The sequence below is a fragment of the Lepus europaeus genome, unplaced genomic scaffold, assembly GCF_033115175.1.
Source record: "Lepus europaeus isolate LE1 unplaced genomic scaffold, mLepTim1.pri SCAFFOLD_3_1, whole genome shotgun sequence".
In the NCBI taxonomy this organism is placed as follows: Eukaryota; Metazoa; Chordata; class Mammalia; order Lagomorpha; family Leporidae; genus Lepus; species Lepus europaeus.
This window is the reverse complement of record NW_026909276.1, coordinates 13,186,646-13,209,425: the sequence shown is the minus strand read 5'-3', so window position 1 is coordinate 13,209,425 and position 22,780 is coordinate 13,186,646. Positions and strand designations below refer to the sequence as shown.

Here is a 22,780-nt window from a genome sequence, read left to right as displayed (position 1 = left end):
TGAAAACTTGATTAACTATACTTTCTTCCAGTTGGAACCTGTAGTGCATTATTGAATTCATCTGTTTACAGAACAATTCAAAACTACTGAATTCAATAGAAGTGGCTGGAAAAAGTCCATCAGAACCTATAGGAGGGCAGCTAAACACAGAACCAACAATATTTTAGTTTAGAGCAGCAAATCTGATATACAAAACTGTGGATGAGTAAAGACTTTAAATAGCTATGTTTAAAATGATAAACTCATTAACCAACAAGAGGCATTTGCATACTTCACACAGTATTTTCAAAAGCACCTGTAGGATTTTACAAAACATTTAATTCTTTTAGGCCTCTGGGCCTTTCTCATTAAGAGTAACACAAGATGGTCTAGTAACACATGATCATTAGACTTTTTAACTTTCAGACATTTGTATCAGTGGCATTTTATTTTATATTATCAAAACTTAAATTGAGCACGACTTCACATTTTAACAGTATCTGTAATGTGACCCAAATAGCCTGATTAATTAGCTGGTGTCTCTCCAAGATGAGAGACATATATCCTTTGACATTTCCAGGAACCCAACTGGAAATATCAAAGTTCAAATTCTTTGGAACTTTGATTTTTTTGAATGCCTGTAAAAGATGACAAAAAAGGAGAGTGGCAAGATGGCGGAATAGGAAGGGAGCACACTGATAGTCCAGGAAAGGACAGCTTAATAAAAGTGGAGATACTGCAGGTTCAAGGAAGAGTAGGGGAAGAAACAGCAGAGGAAACTCTTCCAGAACTAGTGATTCACAGTGGACCTGCGTGGAGAGCGTGGGAGCCCAAGTTCAGGACACCAGCGGCAGACTCAACACACCAGCGCTGGAACGTGAGTGAGCCGAACCTCAATAGCTCGAGACACCAGCGGGAAAGCAGAAAGAGGAGACTAGAGGGAACGAGGCTTGGAACTCTGTGGGGAAAAGTTCACCAGGCTAACTAGAAGAGAGAGAGGAAAAAAAAAATGACCAATACGGACACGAGTTTCTTTCTCTCCGCTCACCCCTCAAAGGCGAGCAAGACAAAGAACAGGCGCCATTTTGACATACGTCATAAGCAGGGCGACCTCAGGTCTGCACCGGCCCTGAGCCTAGCAGAAAAACCTGACTCTGGGGGGAGGGGTGAAATAACAGGAGATTAGGATATAACTTGGCAACCCAGTGGGAGACTGTAGGAGAATTGGCGCCCACACTGAGGGCAGCAGAGATTCCCTGTGTGGTCCTTGGGAAAGAGCTTCCAATCTCGGGCTCCTGTGGGTGTATCATTTGCCTGCTAACTACCTCCAATTACGTTTAGCTGTGCGGAATTACTTCCCTTTTGAATCAAAAAAAGAAAGAAAGAAAGAGAGATTTACCACACCTAACCTGGGAGTGTCATCTTTGACACACCCTCAACCCTGAGGAACCAAACACAGCTCTCAGTCCACACTCATCTCAAGCCTCTAAGGCTCCACCGAAAGCAGACAGTCCACTTAATATAGAGCCATAGTGTAACAAGAAAAAACACCACAGTGAAGAAACCAAATATCTCCAACATGCCAAACAACAAATGCAAAATCCAAGGTAACAAGAACAAGGAAGACACTATGACATCCCCAAATGAAAAAGACACCCCAATTCAAGATTATGAAGATGATGAGATAGAAGAAATGCAAGAAGCAGATCTCAAAAAATTGATAAGAACATTAAGAAGTTCTCAAAAACAAATTCTTGAACTACAGAAATTCTTAATGGACAAGATAGAAAATCTCTCTCGTGAAAATGAAATATTAAGGAGGAATCAAAATGAAATGAAAAAACTAGTAGAACAAGAAACTGTGATAGTGACAAAAAACCACAATGAAATGAAGAATTCAATAGATCAAATGACAAACACATTAGAGGGCCTTAAAAACAGAATGGACGAAGCAGAAGGGAGAATATCAGACTTAGAAGACAGAACAGGAAACAGGCAAACCAAAGAAAAGAAGAAGAAATTAGAAATCTAAAAAATATTGTCGGGAATCTACAGGATACTATTAAAAAACCCAACATTCGGGTTCTAGGAGTTCCTGAAGGCATGGAGAGGGAGAAAGGATTAGAATGCATTTTCAGTGACATACTAGCAGAAAATTTCCCAGGTTTGGAGGACAGAGGCATCTTAGTACAGGAAGCTTATAGAACCCCTAATAAACATGACCAAAAGAGATCCTCACCATGACATGTTGTAATCAAACTCACCACAGTGAAACATAAAGAAAAGATTCTAAAAGGTGCAAGAGAGAAACGTCAGATTACTCTTAGAGGATCTCCAATTAGACTCACAGCAGACTTCTCATCAGAAACCCTACAAGCTAGAAGGGAATGGCGAGACATAGCCCAGGTACTAAGAGAGAAAAACTGCCAGCCCAGAATATTATATCCTGCAAAGCTCTCATTTGTGAATGAAGGGGAAATTGAGACTTTTCATAGCAAACAGAAACTGAAAGAATTTGTTGCCACACATCCTGCCCTGCAAAAGATGCTTAAAGATGTGTTACACACAGAAACACAGAAACATGGTCACCAATATGAAAGAAGGTAAAGGAAGGAAACCTCACAGCAAAAGATCACAGGAAGCTCAATTTCTCTTTGACATAGAATTAAACTCTGATGCTCTGTTAAAGCAATGTGTTAAAGTAATCTATTATGTTCTCTTGATGTCTGTTAAATTCTAAATGTTCAAAAACAGCTGAATTTTTATTAAGAGCTAAGGGTTATTTAAATATGTGCTTATTTTCAAAGATTTGAATAATCACCTTGTACCAATGATCAAATTTGGTCTATGTTATGTCATGATTTTAAGGAATCTTATTTCAACCAGATATTTTGGATTTTGAGCCTTCTTGGCATTCTTGACAGGCATTCAAAAATTCAAAGTTTCAAACAATCTGGTCTCTAAAATTTCCAGTAAATCCTGGACTTTGGTTTTTCCAGTTTGGGCCCAACTGAAAAAATCGAAGGACCTATGTCTCTCATCTTATAGAGACACCAACTAACATCCAACTATTTGGATTATATTAGAAGTACTGTCAAGATGTGATGTGGTACCAGACTTTAAGTTTCTATAACGGAAAATGCTATTAATACAAATGTTTGAGAATTAAAAAGTCTAATGATCTTGTGTTATTAGACATGATAGTTATCTTAATGAGAAAGCCCCAGAGGCCTAAAGGGTTAAATACTTGTAAAATCCTACAAGTGCTTTCAAAAATACAGTGAAGTAAGCAAGTGCCTCTTGTTGGTTGATGAGTTTATATATATTTTTTTTTGACAGGCAGAGTGGACAGTGAGAGAGAGACAGAGAGAAAGGTCTTCCTTTTGCCATTGGTTCACCCTCCAATGGCCGCCGCGGTAGCGCGCTGCGGCCGGCGCACCGCGCTGTTCCGATGGCAGGAGCCAGGTGCTTATCCTGGTCTCCCATGGGGTGCAGAGCCCAAACACTTGGGCCATCCTCCACTGCACTCCCTGGCCACAGCAGAGAGCTGGCCTGGAAGAGGGGCAACCGGGACAGGATCGGTGCCCCGACCGGGACTAGAACCCGGTGTGCCGGCGCCGCAAGGCGGAGGATTAGCCTGTTGAGCCACGGCGCCGGCCAAGTTTATAATTTTAAACATGGCGACTTAAAGTCTTTTGTCATCCACAGTTATATATGATTTGCTGCTCATAAAACTAAAGCCTTGTTGGTTCTGTGTTTAGCTTTCCTCCTATAGGTTCCTATGGACTTTTTCCAGCCACTTATATTGTATTCAGTATTTTGGGATGGCTCTGTAAACAGATGAAGCCAATAATGTATGAACAGTACCAACTGAGAGAAAGTATGGTTAACTGAGGTTACTAAAAACAATAAGCAATCCAAATCAATTGGCAATCTACAAAAAGAGTTAAAGATTTTAAAAGCTATTATTAAAATTGCTGTATTGGTCTACTATGCTATGTTATATGTGTATGTCCACATGGGGAAATTTTATTATTAAAATTATTATAAAAATATTATTAAGAGTTTTATTTTAAATGGCTTATAGATAATATTGTCAATAAATTTAAGTTGCTAAAATCAATCAAAGATACATTTTAATTTGTGTGACCTGAATCTGTGTATCATATGTTTTAAACTTGTTGGTAGAAAGAAACTAAAAACATTTTATATGGTTGTGCTTAAGTTTACTGGTTAAACAAACTACACCATGTTAGATATTTAAGAGGTGTTTCCAAATACATGATTCTTAAAATTTATAGAGGCCGGCGCCGTGGCTCAACAGGCTAATCCTCCGCCTTGCGGCGCCGGCACACCGGGTTCTAGTCCCGGTCGGGGCACCGATCCTGTCCCGGTTGCCCCTCTTCCAGGCCAGCTCTCTGCTGTGGCCAGGGAGTGCAGTGGAGGATGGTCCAAGCACTTGGGCCCTGCACCCCATGGGAGACCAGGATAAGCACCTGGCTCCTGCCATCGGAACAGCGCGGTGCGCCGGCCGCAACGCGCTACCCGCGGCGGCCATTAGAGGGTGAACCAACGGCAAAGGAAGACCTTTCTCTCTGTCTCTCTCTCTCACTGTCCACTCTGCCTGTCAAAAAAAAAAAAATTTATAGAAGGCATTGGACCTTCTGGTAAACGTTTTCTTAAGTTGTTAACTAATGGTTGAAACTGTTTGCTAAGTATTCATGTGATATTGCTATTGTCAGCAAGCGATCTAGGACTTGCTCCCTCATTTCTCTATTCTAAGCCCAAATTGTTCTTTCATTTCTCTATTCTCTTCAAGGTAGGAAACTAATTCTATTCTGAAGGAATCTGTAGGATGCACAATTTAATCTTTAGACCTTATCAAAGAGATGGCTAATATTTTTCTGTAATAGCATAGCCAAAATAAGAACTTAAATGATAATCTCATAGCTAGATTCTCTTCGCCATCAGCGAAGTAAACAGTAAGTAGAAAAAACCTCCCTTTCAGACCAAAGGGAAAGAAAGTTTTAAAGTGAGAATATAATTTTCCTCATGGGCATTGTCTACCTTAGAAAAACTACTACAGAACATGCCTGTGACTATAGACTTGTAGTTCAGGCCACCGAAGATTAGAGATGGGGCTTGGGCACTCCCTTGACTTGCATCCTCTGGACTGCTTTAACACAAACCAGGAGGAAAAGAAAGCTAGGCACCAGAAGCAATGGGTGGCAGGCCTATTAATGGCTGATCTGTACAGTGATCTGCCCTCAAGGAGACCCAACCAGCCAGTCCACTGCAGTGGCTTTCAATGTGGTAAGCCTGGGCTTCAGCAGAAGTCAGCTTGTGAAGAGCCCTGGCAGCTCTGCTAAGAGTTGGATCACTGGAAATGGACCTGCCCTGGAGTCGAAGGATGCCCAGGTCAGAGCCACAGATCTCATTGGCTCTAAGCTGAAAAGCCCTTCACTCAGCCCAACCCCCAAAGTGACCCCTGCAGCTGAGGGGATGGTCAAGTAGGGTCAGCAACATTGCAGGCAGAACTGTCAATTTCTTGTTAGAGATGCCCCCTGCCTTTACCTGGCCAGCTCTCCTCCCAGGCCAGCCAAGTAATGAAAGTCAACAGAGTGCCTTCCCCTAGGAGGTTCACACCTCCCTTAGGATATACCCCATGGGAAGAGATAGATAGGTCTGGGCCTCTTAACTTGCAAGGCCTAAAGCCCACCAGATTATTATCAAGCCCCTTCTATCAGGTTCTATTTGCCTCTCAATCAGAAAACTTAATTGTAGCTTAGACAGCACCTTTCTTAGCTCCTCTAATAATGACTCTGTCCTTTGTTCTAGGCCCTGTCTAGTGCACTTGGGCCTCATTCCTTTGTAATCATAACCTCTACTCTACCTCCAATGGCTCTACTCCCAACCTGTGTGTACTGATGGTCCTCTTCCCCACTTAATGCTGTATAATTGTTCAAACCTGGTATATGCCACTCTTAGGATCATTGGTTACTATCCTCACTCTGTCTTTTTGACCTTGTCTAAATATGATTAGAGTCGGCAAACTTGGAAGGCTTCCATAGCCTTGGCAACTCATGACGACAGCCTAGGGTGGTTACTGGCACCATAAACTAGAGTGTCAATTTGTTGGGTCAACAACAGGAGCCACTGTGCACTTGCTCCTCATGTGGGATCTCTGTCCTTAATGTGCTGTACATTTTGATTTAATGCTATAACTAGTACTCAAACAGTATGTTTCACTTTGTGTTTCTATGTGGGTGCAAACTGTTGAAATCTTTATACTAAATTGATCTTCTGTATATAAAGAGAATTGAAAATGAATCTTGATGCAAATGGAAGAGGAGAGGGAGTGGGAGAGGGGAGGGTTGTAGGTGGGAAGGAAGTTATGGGAGGGGGAAGCCATTGTAGTACATAAGCTGTACACTGGAAATTTATATTCATTAAATAAAAGTTTGAAAAAAAAAGATGACAAGAAGGCTCAAAATACCTGGTTGAAATAATATCCCTTAACATCATGACAAAGTATAGACCCGATTTAATCAAATCATAACTTCTTTAAAACTCAGTTGTTTTAAACAATTAGAACTTAAGAGGCATTAATAGAACATAATAGATTACTTTAAAATAACACAAAATTTGTCTCTTTGGTTGTTCAAAAGTCAAAAATAAAACCTTAAATTTAAGACCTGGGGGGGGGCGGAGCCAAGATGGCAGATAGTGAGGTTGTGCGCCGTAGTTTGAGAAAATAAAGTTTCATAAAAGTGGAATTACTGTAGCCTCAGGAAAAGACTCAAGAATAAAACTACAGAGGAAACACTTCCAGATCTAGTGGATGTTACACAGAGGACCTACTGGGAGCCCACCGCGTGTAAACCCAACCGCGGGAGACGAGCCACAGAATCTCGCCAGCACGGGAACGAACGGAAAGTAAGACAAACACGTCAGAAACCCGAGACATTCGGGGGGAAAAGCAGAGGCCTCTCTCTTCACTCACCAAGCAAAACAAAGAGCAGGTGCCATTTTACATATGTAAAGCGCCGCCAACGAGTTCACAAACTCAGTAACTTTGAAACTTTGGTGAAACTTGAGAACACAATGAGGGCTGCATAAACTCTTTGTGTGGTCCCAGGGGTGGATCAAACGAATACTCACAGAGGCCAGATTTCAACTACCCTCAATTCCACTCACCTGTGCCAAATTACTTCCCAAATGAGTAAAAAAAAAAAAGCGAGAGAGAGAGAGAGCAATCCAGCAAGGAGCAAGGGAGAGAACAATCTGGGTGAGTCGCTTTTTGCACAGCCTTAAACCTAAAGAATCAAGCGGAGCTCTCTGGCCACACCCATCACAGCCTCTAAGGATCCATCAAAGCAGACAGCCAAATTAGAGGCATATTATAATGAGAAAAAAACACCACAGCCAAAAAAAAAAAAAAAAGCAAACCATAAATTATCTCCAACATACCAAAGAACAAACATAGAAACCGAGGTAAAAAGAGCAAGGAAGACACTATGACACCCCCAAATGAACAAGACACCCCAATCCAAGATTATGAAGATGAAGACATAGAGCAAATGCAAGAAGCAGATCTCAAAAAACTGATAAGAACATTCAGAAGTTCTCAAAAACAAATTCCTGAACTACAGAAATCCTTAATGGGCAAGATAGAAAATCTCTCTCGTGAAAATGAAATAGTAAGGAGGAATCAAAGTGAAATGAAACAACTAGTACAACAAGAAACTGTGATAGTGACAAAAAACCACAATGAAATGAAGAACTCAATAGATCAAATGACAAACACATTAGAGAGCCTTATAAACAGAATGGGTGAAGCAGAAGAGAGAATATCGGACTTAGAAGACAGAGAGCAGGAAAGGAAACAGTCAAACCAAAGAAAAGAAGAAGAAATCAGAAATCTAAAAAATATTGTCAGGAATATACAGGATACTATTAAAAAAACCAACTTTCAGGTTCTAGGAGTTCCTGAAGGCATGGAGAGGGAGAAAGGATTAGAAGGCCTTTTTAGTGAGATACTAGCAGAATATTTCCCAGGTTTGGAGAAGGACAGAGACATCCAAGTACAGGAAGCTCATAGAACCCCTAATAAACATGACCAAAAGAGATCCTCACCACGACACGTCGTAATCAAACTCACCAAAGTGAAACACAAATAAAAGATCCTAAAATGTGCAAGAGAGAAATGCCAGATTATTCTCAGAGGATCTCCAATTAGACTCACAGCTGACTTCTCATCAGAAACCCTACAAGCTAGGAGAGAATGGTGAGTTATAGCCCAGCTACTAAGAGAGAAAAACTGCCAGCCCAGAATATTATATCCTGCAAAGCTCTCATTTGTGAATGAGGGTGAAATAAAGACCTTTCACAGCTAACAGAAATTGAAAGAATTTCTCGCCACTCATCCAGCCCTGCAAAAGATGCTTAAAGATGTGTTACACACAGAAACACAGAAACACGGTCACCAACATGAAAGAAGATAAAGGAAGGAAACCTCACAGCAAAAGATCACAGGAGTCTCAAACCATATATTAGAAAAAATCTGGCAAATGACAGGGCAAAGTTACTCCTTCTCAATAGTCACATTGAATGTTAATGGCTTGAACTATCCAGTTAAAAGACAATGATTGGCTGATTGGGTTAAGGAACAAAACCCATCTATCTGCTGCTTACAAGAAACTCATCTGTCCAACAATTATGCATACAGACTGAAAGTGAAAGGCTGGAAAAAATATATACCATGCCAACAGAAATGAAAAGAGAGCAGCCATAGCCATCTTAATATCGGACAACATAAAGTTTGAAAAAAAACTGTTAGGAGAAACAAAGAGGGGCACTATTTAATGATTAAGGGATCCATTCAACAGGAAGATATAATGATTATCAATGTTTATGCACCTAATTACAGGGCACCAGCTTATTTAAAAGACTTGTGAAGGGACTTAAAGGGAGACTTAGACACCAATACAATAGTACTGGGGGACTTCAATACTCCACTCTCAGAGATAGACAGATCAACAGGACAGAACATCAACAAGGAGACAGTAGATTTAAATGACACTATAGCCCAAATGGATCTAACAGATATCTACAGAACATTTCATCCTATATCTAAGGACTTTACATTCTTCTCAGCAGTACATGGAACCTTCTCTAGGATTGACCACATACTAGGCCATAAAGCAAGTCTCAGCAAATTCAAAAGAATTAGAATCATACCATGCAGCTTCTCAGACCACAAAGGAATGAAATTGGAAATTAGCAACTCAGGAATCCCTAGAGCACGTGCAAACACATGGAGATTGAACAACATGCTCCTGAATGAACAATGGGTCATAGAAGAAATTAAAACAGAAATCAAAAATTTTCTGGAAGTAAATGAGGATAAAAGCACAACATACCAAAACCTATGGGATACAACAAAAGCAGTGCTAAGAGGAAAGTTTATATCAATAGGTGCCTACATCAAGACATTGGAAAGGCACCAAATAGATGAGCTTTCAAGTCATCTCAATGATCTAGAAAATCTGCAGCAAACCAAACGCAAACCCAGTAGGAGAAGAGAAATAATTAAAATCAAAGAAGAAATCAAGAGGATTGAATCCAAAACATTACAAACAATCAGCCAAACAAGGAGCTGGTTTTTGAAAAAATAAACAAAATTGACACCCCATTGGCTCAACTAACTAAAAAAAGAAGAGAAAAGACCCAAATGAATAGGATCAGAGATGAAAATGGAAACGTAACAACAGACACCACAGAAATAAAAAGAATCATCAGAAATTACTACAAGGACTTGTATGCCAGCAAACAGGGAAATCTATCAGAAATGGACAGATTCTTGGACACATACAACCTACCTAAATTGATTCAGGAAGACATAGAAAACCTAAACAGACCCATAACTGACACAGAAATTGAAACAGTAATAAGGCCCTCCCAACAAAGAAAAGCGCAGGACCAGATGGATTCACTGCTGAGTTCTACCAGACATTTAGAGAAGAACTAACTCCAATTCTTCTCAAACTATTCAGAACAATCGAAAAAGAGGGAATCCTCCCAAATTCTTTCTATGAAGCCAGCATCACCTTAATTCCTAAGCCATAAAAAGATGCAGCATTGAAAGAGAATTACAGACCAATATCCGTGATGAACATAGATGCAAAAATACTCAATCAAATTCTGGCCAATAGAATGCAACAACACATCAGAAAGATCATCCACCCAGACCAAGTGGGATTCATCCCTGGTATGCAGGAATGGTTCAACGTTCGCAGAACAATCAACGTAATACACTACATTAACAGACTGCAGAAGAAAAGCCATATGATTCTCTCAATACACGCAGAGAAAGCATTTGATAAAATACAACACCCTTTCATGATGAAAACTCTAAGCATACTGGGTATGGAAGAAACACTCCTCAATACAATCCAAGCAATATATGAAAAACCCATGGCCAACATCCTATTGAATCGGGAAAAGTTGGAAGCATTTCCGCTGAGCTCTGGTACCAGACAGGGATGCCCACTCTCACCACTGCTATTCAATATAATTCTGGATGTTTTAGCCAGAGCTATTAGGCAAGAAAAAGAAATTAAAGGGATACAAATTGGGAAGGAGGAACTCAAACTATCCCTCTTTGCAGATGATATGATTCTTTATTTAGGGGACCCAAAGAACTCTACTAAGAGACTATTGGAATTCATCGAAGAGTTTGGCAAAGTGGCAGGATATAAAAGCAATGAACAAAAATCAACAGCCTTTGTATACACTGGCAATGCCACGGCTGAGGAAGAACTTCTAAGATCAATCCCATTCACAATAGCTACAAAAACAATCAAACACCTTGGAATAAACTTAACCAAGTACGTTAAAGATCTCTATGATGAAAACTACAAAACCTTAGATAAAGAAGTAGAAGAGGATACCAAAAAATGGAGAAATCTTCGATGCTCATGGATTGGAAGAATCAATATCATCAAAATGTCCATTCTCACAAAAGCAATTTATACATTCAATGCAATACCCATCAAGATACCGCAGACCTTATTCTCAGATCTGGAAAAAATGATGCTGAAGTTCATATGGAGACACAGAAGACCTCGGATAGCCAAAGCAATCTTGTACAACAAAAACAAAGCCGGAGGCATCACAATACCAGATTTCAGGACATACTACAGGGCAGTTATTATCAAAACAGCATGGTACTGGTACAGAAACAGATGGATAGGCCAATGGAACAGAATAGAAACACCAGAAATCAATCCAAACACTGACAGCCAACTTATATTTGATCAAAGATCCAAAACTAATCCCTGGAATAAAGACAGCCTATTCAATAAATGGTGCTGGGAAAATTGGATTTCCACGTGCAGAAGCTTGAAGCAACACCCATACCTTTCACCTTACACAAAAATTCACTCAACATGGATTAAAGACTTAAATCTATGACCTGAAACCATCAAATTATTAGAGAGCATTGGAGAAACCCTGCAAGATATAGGTACAGGCAAAGACTTCTTGGAAAAGACCCCAGGAGCACAGGCAGTCAAAGCCAAAATTAACATCAGAGAAATGCAAATCAAAACCACAATGAGGTTTCACCTCACTCCCGTGAGAATGGCTCACATCCAGAAATCTACCAACAATAGATGCTGGAGAGGATGTGGGGGAAAAGGGACACTAACCCACTGTTGGTGGGAATGCAAACTGGTTAAGCCACTATGGAATTCAGTCTGGAGATTCCTCAGAAACCTGAACATAACCCTACCATACAACCCAGCCATCCCACTCCTTGGAATTTACCCAAAGGAAATTTATTTGGCAAATAAAAAAGCCATCTGCACATTAATGTTTATTGCAGCTCAATTCGCAATAGCTAAGACCTGGAACCAACCCAAATGCCCATCAACAGTTGGCTGGATAAAGAAATTATGGGACATGTACTCCATAGAATACTATACAGCAGTAAGAAACAATGAAACCCAGTCATTTGCAACAAGATGGAGGAATCTGGAAAACATCATGCTGAGTGAATTAAGCCAGTCCCAAAGAGACAAATATCATTTGTTTTCCCTGATCAGCGACAACTGAACACCAAAGGGGAAACCTGTTGAAGTGAAATGGACACTATAAGAATCAATTACCTGATCAGCTCTTGTCCTGACTCTACATGTACAATGTAATACTTTATCCTTTTTAGTATTTGTTGTTGTTGTTGTTCTAGTTCTAGTCTTTGAACTCTGTAATTAACACACAATTATTCTTAGGTGTTTTAATTTTAAATTTAAGAGTGGAAAAAGAGAGGGAGGAGATGTACAATTTGGGACATGCTCAATTGGACTTGCCCCAAATGGTGGAGTTAGAAATGTGCCAGGGGATTCCAATACAATCCTATCAAGGTGGCATGTACCAATGCCATCTCACTAGTCCAAGTGATCAATTTCAGTTCACAATTGATGGCTCTGATAGGTCGAAGAGTCAAAGGGATCACACAAACAAGACAAGTGTCTGCTAATACTAAATGATAGAATCAAAAAGGGAAAAAACGATCCAACATGGGAAGTGGGATACACAGCACACTCAGAATGGCAGATGTCCTAAGCAACACTCTGGCCTCAGAATCAGCCCTTAAGGCATTTGGATCTGGCTGAAGAGCCCATGAGAGTATTGTAGGCATGGAAAGCCAAGATACCATGGAAAAGAAAAAAAAAGAAGAAGACCTAAATGAAAGTTCTCTGTGAGTAAGATCCCAGTGGAAAGAACGGGGCCATCAAAGAAGGAGGTACCTTTCTCTGAAGGGAGGAGAGAACTTCCACCTTGACTATGACCCTATCGGAATAAGGTCAAAATCAGCCCACTCTGAAGGCTTCCATAGCCCTGGCAACTCATGACTAGAGCCTAGGGAGATTACTGACGCCATGAACAGGAGTGTCAAATTGTTAAATCAGCAACAGGAGTCACTGTGGACTTACATCCCATGTGGGATCTGTCCTTAATGTGTTGTCCAATGTGAAGTGATGCTATAACTAGTACTGAAACAGTATTTTTACACTTTGTGTTTCTGCATTGGTACAAACTGATGAGATCTTTACTAATTACATACTGAATCGATCTTCTGTATATAAAGATAATTGGAAATGAAAAAAAAAACTGGTGTTAAATTGGAAATGGCATAGAAAATTAATTAATTTTTAAAAAAATATTATGTAGGATCTCTGTCTTTAATGTGCTGTACACTCTTATTTAATGCTATAACTAGTGCTCCAACAGTATTTTTTTTTTCACTTTGTGTTGCTATATGGGGGCAAACTGTTAAAATCGTTACCTAATATATACTAAACTGATCTTCTGTATATAAAGAGAATTGAAAATGAATCATGATGTGATTGGAAGGGGAGAGGGAGCAGGAAAGGGGAGGGTTGTGGGTGGAAGGAAAGTTTTGGGAGGGGGAAGCCATTGTAGTCCATAAACTGTACTTTGGAAATTTATATTCATTAAATGAAAGTTTAATAAAAAAAGTGAAAAAAAGAAAATGCAAATTTCTACAAAATTAAAAATAAAACATTAAAAAAAAAAAGACCTGGTGCATTGAATCAAATCCCATAATTTGGAACACTTTTAAGAGTCAGAACTGGGAAGAAAGGATAGTACCCACAAGGGAGACCAGGAGGAAGCACCTGGCTCCTGGCTTTGGATCATTGCAGTGCGCTGGCTGCAGCCCACCAGCCATAGTGGCCATTTGGGAGATGAACCAATGGAAGGATGACCTTTCTCTCTGTCTCTCTCTCTCACTGCCTAACTCTGCCTATCAAAAAAAAATCAACAAATGACAAAACTGATGAGGATGTGGAAAAAAGTTACCCTGGTCCACTGTTGGTGTGAATGTAAACTGGTGCAAGCCACTGTGAAAGACCGTATGGAGATATCTTACAAATCTGATTACAGACCTACCATATGATCCAGCCATCCCAGTCTTTGGAATTTACCCAAACCAAAAGAAATTAGCATATGCAAGAGTTATCTATAACCCCATGTTCACTGCAGCACAATTCACAATAGCTGAGGTCTGGGAACAATCCAGATATCAATCGTTGACTTGATAAGAAAATTATGGTATATACACACTACAGCATACTACTCAGTTATAAAAAAAAAGAAAAAGAAACCCTGTCTTTTGCAACAAGATAGATGAAACTGGAAATCATTATACTTAGTGAAATAAACTAGTCCCCAAAAGACAGATATCATATGTTTTCCCTGATCTGAGGTAGCTAATAGAGTACCTAAAATGTAATGTATTGGAGTTAGATATACACTTTTTCAGATTTGATGATTGTTTAGAGCACTTGTCTTTTCCATTGAGGAACAGTGATTCTTTTTATTTTTTTCCTTCATACTATTTGCTGAATTGTTGAACTCTTACTTAGTGTAGGGTTAACTATACAATCATTTTGTAAAAGTTAAGTGGAAATGTGAGAGGGAACAGGAGAAAGGGTTGGAGTGTGTGTGGGAGGGAGGGTATCGAGGGAAGTGTCACTTACATTCATTAGTCTGTATATGTGAAATATATCAAACTTATATTACTTAAAAATTTAAAAGGAAGTAAATATTTAAAATTCAAAAAATTTATACCAATAACAAGGAGAATTTTAAAGGTGTTTATATATATAATATATGTGTGTGTGTGTTTATGACATTACAATGTAAATGCACATATATATAATTTGTAATAGAAATGTACACAGAGCAACATTTTGAAATTTGTATAATGTATTTATCATCAGAAAAGAATACTCAGATTTCTGTAATGATCCAGTTTCTGAAAATTACAAGAATGAAGAGTAAGCCATCAAGTTGTAGCTCATAAAGTCTGTTTCTCTGTTTCTCCAAGTCTACCAGCCTCTAAAATTAAATAAACATACATAATTCTGGGATAAAAATAACATTAAGATCCCACTATTTTCCCACATAATTTTCAGGAAATATACTAGTATCTAGGAACACAGTGGCAAATTTATCTATGAATAAAATATATGTATGTTATATATGTTACATATATTCATATATATACTACGTTGAGGAGAAAGAATTATTACCCTTGGCTAAAATGGCCCTGAGACACTGTGTACCTGACAGTTTCCAGAAGGCAACTTACAGAATGCTGGGGGTGATGATGATCTTACAATAAAAATTAAATCACCATGGCCACAGATTCACAGGGTTAGGATTGGTCTAGACTAAAGTATTTGTGCAAAAGAGTGACTCCAGTGAATTTAAATTAACAAATTTTCATAATTAAAGGTTAATTTCAAGTTCCATGAATGTCTATAAAGCTAAGAATGAAATCTCCTGCTAATGAGTGATGGAACTGGCCCTAAATTGTTCTCATATACTGTGAAAATAAAATTTGGACATCTGCCAGAATTTGATAGCCTTACAATGATAAAGTAAATCATGGTAGCCTGAAGTGCCCTGCACTAGAATTGGCACAAATTAGGTTATTATTTATTGAGGTGGTAATAATAAATTTGAATCAACATGAAAAATAGAGAAATGTATTCATTTCAATATATGTTTTATATTGATAGTTGTGTGTACAAATGGTAAATTTAGTAGAAGCAGGAATAAGGTTACAAGGAGATGTAACAGATATTAATAAAAGTAGCCCTCAATACACATTTAAATACAGAAAATCAGTGCTTTCTTAAATCAAAGAAAGTTTATGCCATTAAATTCAGTAATTTTAAAACCAAGATAAAATTGTCTTGATCTAATGAATGGAAATTTTAAAGAGAATGACAATTTTGATTCTCGAAATATAAAGAAGCTATAAAAAAGTGTCCTTGAAAGAGTAAAAGAATGTAATGTTCTAAAATTATTTGATAGGCCATAAAGATGGAGATTGCTAAGACAACTTGAACATTATTTAGTGCATTCATGACATGAAAATATAAGTGCCCAAAAGAATCATCATACATTGGCAGTGCTAAGATTGCTTTCCATGTGGATATTGACATACTCAGATGAAATTAATAAAATGAAAGACAAAATATAGAAAATTGATGCACATGGAAGTTAAAACTTTGTCTTGCCCTTAGTAACAATGTCATTTTAATGTGAGCCATAATAAAAACAAATATGTGGATGAATATTTGGTGGAAAAACAGTCTGGAATAAACTGGAAAAATTACAGTATGATATAGACTTGTAGTTTGGAAAATTTCCACAATCAGAAAATAATTTAAAGTTCCAGGAGCATCTAGAAACATTAATAATGTATCCTATGCTGATGACCATGATGGTGCTGGCACTGCAATGTACTCAAATCCTATACACATGACAGTTGCTGGGACAACTTCCAGCATTTAGAGTGAGTAGATGACCACACAATTATAAATCAAACCATGGAGCCCATCATTTCCCTGTGTTAGGAATGTTATAAATCAGGTTACTCATTACACATGCAGGTGACAGTAGTAAATGACAAAATAAATATGCACTCCATGGAAGGCATTTAATTTTGATTATATGGTATATAAATTAGTAATTTGGCAGAAACAGAGTCATAATGGCAGAAACAGAGTCATAATCATATAGAGATGGGCTAATAATTGGATGGTGGAGTAGGGAGGGAGCTTACTGCTCTAGCCCAGGAGAAAATAGTTTTTAAAAAGTGGAAATAGAGTAGTCTCAGGGAAGAGTTAGGTAAAAAATGACAGAGGGAATTCTACTGATATTAGAGGGACGCAGTGAACCCACATGGATGGCATGGTGCCCATGGATCACGACTCCAACAGCTGAGAGCCTATGCACCAGAACTGGAAAGTGAGGTGAGACAAGACCACAGTAGCCTGAGCCACCGGCAAAAATGTGGCAGGAAACTAGAGGAAATGAGGCTTAAGTATCCAAGGGAAAGTGTGCCAGCCAAACTAGAGGAGAGAAAAAAAAGGGACAGTACAGACATGTTTCTCTCTCTCCAATCACCTCACAAAGACATGCAAGCTGTTAGAGCAGGAGCCATTTTGGACATACATAACATCTGTGCCAGCTTGTGTCTGCATCAGGCAAGCAGCCAAGTGGAGACTCCTAACTCCTAACACTGGATGGATGCAATGGCTGGAGCTGCCACAATCCAAAGCCAGGAGTCAGGAGCTTCTTCTGCATCTCCCACATGGGTGCAGGGCCATCTTCTACTGCTTTCCCAGGCTATAGCAGAGAGCTGGATCAGAAGAGGAGCAACCGGGACTAGAACCAGTGCCCACATGGTATGCCAGCATTTCAGGCCAGGGCTTTAACTTACTGTGCCACAGCGCTGGTCCCAACCTTTCTTCCTTATGGGAGTACCTATTGTATGGGATGTAATTTCCAGCAAATGGCTCTGTCACATGGTTATGTTGATTTTGGAAAAAGTCCTTCACATTCATTATATTCTTAAGTTCTATCCCTTGTTTGAACTACATGTGTTATGAGGTATTCCTTCTGACAAAAGGCTTTCCCACATTTATTACAAGATTTCCACCATGTAATAAATTCTCGATGTTATATTGTGTGATATTGGCATAGTTTTCCAACACTCATTCCATTCATATGGTTTCTCCCCCATGTGAATTCTGATGTTTTATGGGGTGTTACTTATGGATAAAGGCTTTTCCATATGCATTATATACAAAGTGTTTTCCCACATATGAATTAGATGATGTGCAATGAGGGCTGAACTATGGGAAAAAGCTTTCCAAGTCATTATGTCCAAAAGGTTTCTTTTCATGTGAATTTTCTGACACATTCTGAGATGTGACTTATTGCCAAGGGCTTTTCTACAGTCATTGCATTCATGAAGTTTCTCTCCGATGTGAATTCTCTGGTGTGATATGAGCTATGACTTACAACATATGATTTATAAAGGCTTTTCCACACTCATTAGATTGATACGGTTTCTGCCCTGTGTGAATTCTGTTTTGATATAACTTATAGAAAAAGGCTTTTACACAGTCATTACATTTATAAGGTTATTTCCCTGTGTGAATCCTCTGATGCATTTGGAGTTGGGAGTTAAAATCAAGTTTTTCCACAGTCATTACATTCATGAAGTTTCAACACTGTGTGCATTCTCTGGTGCATTATGAGGTTTGACTTTTGTCCAAAGGCTTTTCCAGTCATTATATTCATAAGGTTTCTGCCCTGTGTGAATTCCCTGATGCATGATGAAGGTTGACTTATGGCTAAATGCTTTCCACAGTTATTACAATCATGAGTTTTCTACCCTGTGTGAATTCTCTGCTGTGATATGAGTTTTGTCTTTTGTCAAAAGGCTTTTCCAAAGTCATTACATTCATGAGGTTTCCTCCCTGTGTGAATTCTCTGATGTTTCTAAAGGATTGACTTTTATCCAGAGGCTTTCCCTTGGTCATTACTTTCATGGGTTTTCTCCCCTGTGTGAATTCTCCAGTGTGATATGAGGTGTGACTTTCATACAAAGGCTTTTCCACAGTCATTACATTCATGAGGTTTCTGCTCTGTGTGATTTCACTGATGTATCATGAGGCCTAACTTATGGCCAAAGGCTTTTCCACAATCATTATTTATGAGGTTTCTTCCCTGTGTGAATTCTCTACTGTAATATGAGGTATGACTTGTGTCCAAAGGCTTTTCCACAGTCATTTCATTTATGAGGTTTCTGCCCTGTGTGAATTCTCTGGTGTATGATGAGGTGTGACTTGTTTCCAAAGGCTTTGCCAGTTATTACATTCATCAGATTTCTGCCCCATGTGAATTCTCTGGTGTACGATGAGGTGTGACTTTCGTCCAAATGCTTTTCCACAGTCATTACATTGATGAGGTTTCTCCCCTGTGTGAATTCACTGATGTTTCATGAGGTCTGACTTTCATCCAAAGGCCTTTCCATCGCCATTACATTCATGAGGTTTCTCCCTTTTGTGAATTTGCTGGTGTACGATGAGGCCTGACTTTCATCCAAAGGCTTTTCCACAGTCATTACATTCATGAGGTTTCTCCCCTGTGTGAATTCGCTGATGCTTCATGAGGTATGACTTGTATCCAAAGGCTTTTCCACAGTCATTACATTCATGAGGTTTCTACCCTGTGTGAATTCACTGATGTTTCATGAGGTCTGACTTTCAACCAAAGGCCTTTCCATCGCCATTACATTCATGAGGTTTCTCCCTTTTGTGAATTTGCTGGTGTCTGATGAGGTGTGACTTGTGTCCAAAGGCTTTTCCACAGTCATTACATTGATGAGGTTTCTCCCCTGTGTGAATTCTCTGGTGTATGAGGAGGGCTGACTTGTATCCAAAGGCTTTTCCACAGTCATCACATTCATGGGGTTTCTCCCCTGTGTGAATTCGCTGATGTATGAGGAGGTGTGACTTGTGTCCAAAGGCTTTTCCACAGTCATCACATTTATGAGGTTTCTCCCCTGTGTGAATTCTCTGGTGTACGATGAGGTGTGACTTGTCTCCAAAGGCTTTTCCACAGTCATTACATTTATGAGGTTTCTCCCCTGTGTGAATTCTCTGGTGTATGATGAGGTGTGACTTTTGTTAAAGGTTTTCCCCAGTCATTACATTCATGAGGTTTCTGCCCTGTGTGAATTCGCTGGTGTATGGTGAGGTGTGACTTGCGTCCAAAGGCTTTTCCACAGTCATTACATTCATGAGGTTTCTCCCCTGTGTGAATTCGCTGATGGTTCATGAGGTATGACTTGTGTCCAAAGGATTTTCCACAGTCATTACATTCATGAGGTTTCTCCCCTGTGTGAATTCGCTGATGCTTTATGAGTTGTGACTTGTATCCAAAGGCTTTTCCACAGTCATTACATTTATGAGGTTTCTGCCCCATGTGAATTCTCTGGTGTGTGATGAGGACTGACTTGTCTCCAAAGGCTTTTCCACAGTCATTACATTCATGAGGTTTCTCCCCTGTGTGAATTCGCTGATGGTTTATGAGCTTTGACTTGTATCCAAAGGCTTTTCCACAGTCATTACATTCATAAGGTTTATCCCCTGTGTGAATTCTCTGGTGTATGATGAGGGGTGACTTTTGTCCAAATGCTTTTCCACAGTCATTACATTTATGAGGTTTCTCCCCTGTGTGAATTCTCTGGTGTATGGTGAGGTGTGACTTGTGTCCAAAGGCTTTTCCACAGTCATTACATTGATGAGGTTTCTCCCCTGTGTGAATTCGCTGATGGTTTATGAGGTTTGACTTGTATCCAAAGGCTTTTCCACAGTCATTACATTCATGAGGTTTCTCCCCTGTGTGAATTCGCTGATGGTTCATGAGGACTGACTTTTGTCCAAAGGCTTTTCCACAGTCATTACATTCATGAGGTTTCTCCCCTGTGTGAATTCTCTGGTGTATGATGAGGTGTGACTTTTGTCCAAATGCTTTTCCACAGTCATTACATTTATGAGGTTTCTCCCCTGTGTGAATTCTCTGGTGTATGGTGAGGTGTGACTTGTGTCCAAAGGCTTTTCCACAGTCATTACATTGATGAGGTTTCTCCCCTGTGTGAATTCGCTGATGGTTTATGAGGTTTGACTTGTATCCAAAGGCTTTTCCACAGTCATTACATTCATGAGGTTTCTCCCCTGTGTGAATTCGCTGATGGTTCATGAGGTATGACTTGTATCCAAAGGCTTTTCCACAGTCATTACATTCATGAGGTTTCTCCCCTGTGTGAATTCTCTGGTGTATGATGAGTTGTGACTTTTGTCCAAATGCTTTTCCACAGTCATTACATTTATGAGGTTTCTCCCCTGTGTGAATTCTCTGGTGTATGGTGAGGTGTGACTTGTGTCCAAAGGCTTTTCCACAGTCATTACATTCATGAGGTTTCTCCCCTGTGTGAATTCTCTGGTGTGTGATGAGGACTGACTTGTCTCCAAAGGCTTTTCCACAGTCATTACATTTATGAGGTTTCTCCCCTGTGTGAATTCTCTGGTGTATGATGAGGTGTGACTTTCTTCCAAAGGCTTTTCCACAGTCATTACATTTATGAGGTTTCTCCCCTGTGTGAATTCGCTGATGTTTTATGAGGTCTGACTTGCATCCAAAGGCTTTTCCACAGTCATTACATTGATGAGGTTTCTCCCCTGTGTGAATTCTCTGGTGTATGATGAGGGCTGACTTCCACAGAAAGCCTCTTTCACAATGAAGGCATTTATAAAGTTTCTTCCCTGTGTGAATTCGCTGATGGTTTATGAGGTATGACTTTTGTGTAAAGGCTTTTCCACAATCACTACATTCATGTGATTTCTCTCCTGTGTGAATTTGTTGACATTTCCTGAGGACTGACTTTTGTCCAAAGTCTTTTCCACAGTCATTACATTCATAAGGTGAATTAATACTGAGTGATTTTCCACAAGGGTTACATGTGTAAAGTTTTTCCCTCGTATTTAGTCTGTGATTTATTGCAAGATGTGACTGGTGAATGACAGGTTCAACATACTTAATGTACTTATAAAATTTCTTTCTTGTGTGAGTTTGTTGATGCATATTGAGGCTAGAATTTTCATGGATAGCTTTTTCTATTTGAGTTGCTTTTCCAAAAGTGACAGTTGATTTATTACAGTTTTCTGCCATATGAACCCTCTCAGATTTACAGAACATCTTTCTTGTGAAGACTTTTGCTTGTCCAGTGGGTCCAAATGGCTGCTTCATGATGTGAATATTGTCATACTGACTAAGAGGCTCACAGAACTGGAGAGATTTTCCAGGTATCTTAGTGTTATCAAATTTCTCTCCAGCCTGTAGTTGATCAGGCCCACTGTGGGGATACACAGTGTGACATTTATTGCATTCCTCAGGCTTCAATCCTGAATAGATTCCCTTTTTAATAATCATTGTTGGAATATGGCTTGAATTTAAACTAAGGGTTTTTCTTAATTCAACTCTCTTGTGAGCTGATGTCTTGTTATTTTTCATAAAATCCTGATTCAGATTTTTGTCCTGACTTTCCAGGTTGATCTTAATCAGGTCATCCCTTTCCATGACCACTGAAATGAGAAAAAAGCAATCATGTCACTGAATCACATGTTACTGTTTCTCCTGGCATACTCATGTAAAGAGAATGAAGTTACTTGTTATCCAAGTGGCATAAGATTTTCACAGAATCAGTATGAGGTACTTATTTGTGACCATTATATGGTTTTTCTCCTTAATACATTAATATACCATGAGGTTTCCCAATGTTCAAACCTGATCCTTTTTACTATGGGAATTTGTCAAGGATGGTAGAATGACATTTGTGCTATGATGAGTGGGATGCCTGCCCTGGCTACTCTGCTTTCAGTACAGATCTCTGCCTATGTAAACTGGAAGGAAGCAGATAATGTTTCATGTGCCTGGGAACCTGTGAGACACCAGGGAAGACTAGAGGAATTCTAGAGCTCTGGTTTCAGACTAGTTAGACTTAAGTGTTGCAGACATCTGGGAAGTGAGCTAATAGAGGGCCTCTTTCTCTCTCTTTCTTCTCTCACTATCACTCTGCCTTTCACGAAGATGAAATAATTATAAAATATTTTAAAGAATGGACAAATATTTAATAAAAATATTCACCCACTACCTAGCAACCATTTTTCCCCTGTCCTTTTTCTCCAGTTTATTTTTATAAAAATTGTGTGCTTTTTGATTCTCCGATATTTCAACCATAAACATGAAAAAGTTTTACTGATCATTTACTTGCAGGTGGAGAAGAGTGAAATGTGCCTGTACTTTAAGCAGGACAACATTTAAGGAGTATGATTTGGATCTAAGA

The 22,780-nt window shown here is 39.2% G+C and overlaps 1 protein-coding gene across 1 annotated transcript in view; it reads right to left on the bottom strand.

Annotated features, from left to right (window-relative positions):
* Positions 1-17,531: 17,531 nt before the first annotated feature.
* Positions 17,532-22,780, bottom strand: part of LOC133755327 (zinc finger protein 585A-like) — a 54,855-nt gene continuing 49,606 nt past the window's right edge. Inside the window, 2 exon segments of the mRNA XM_062185468.1 lie at positions 17,532-19,562; positions 19,564-22,019. Of these exon segments, the coding sequence (XP_062041452.1) occupies positions 19,140-19,562; positions 19,564-22,019 (2,879 nt within the window). The 3' untranslated portion in view covers positions 17,532-19,139.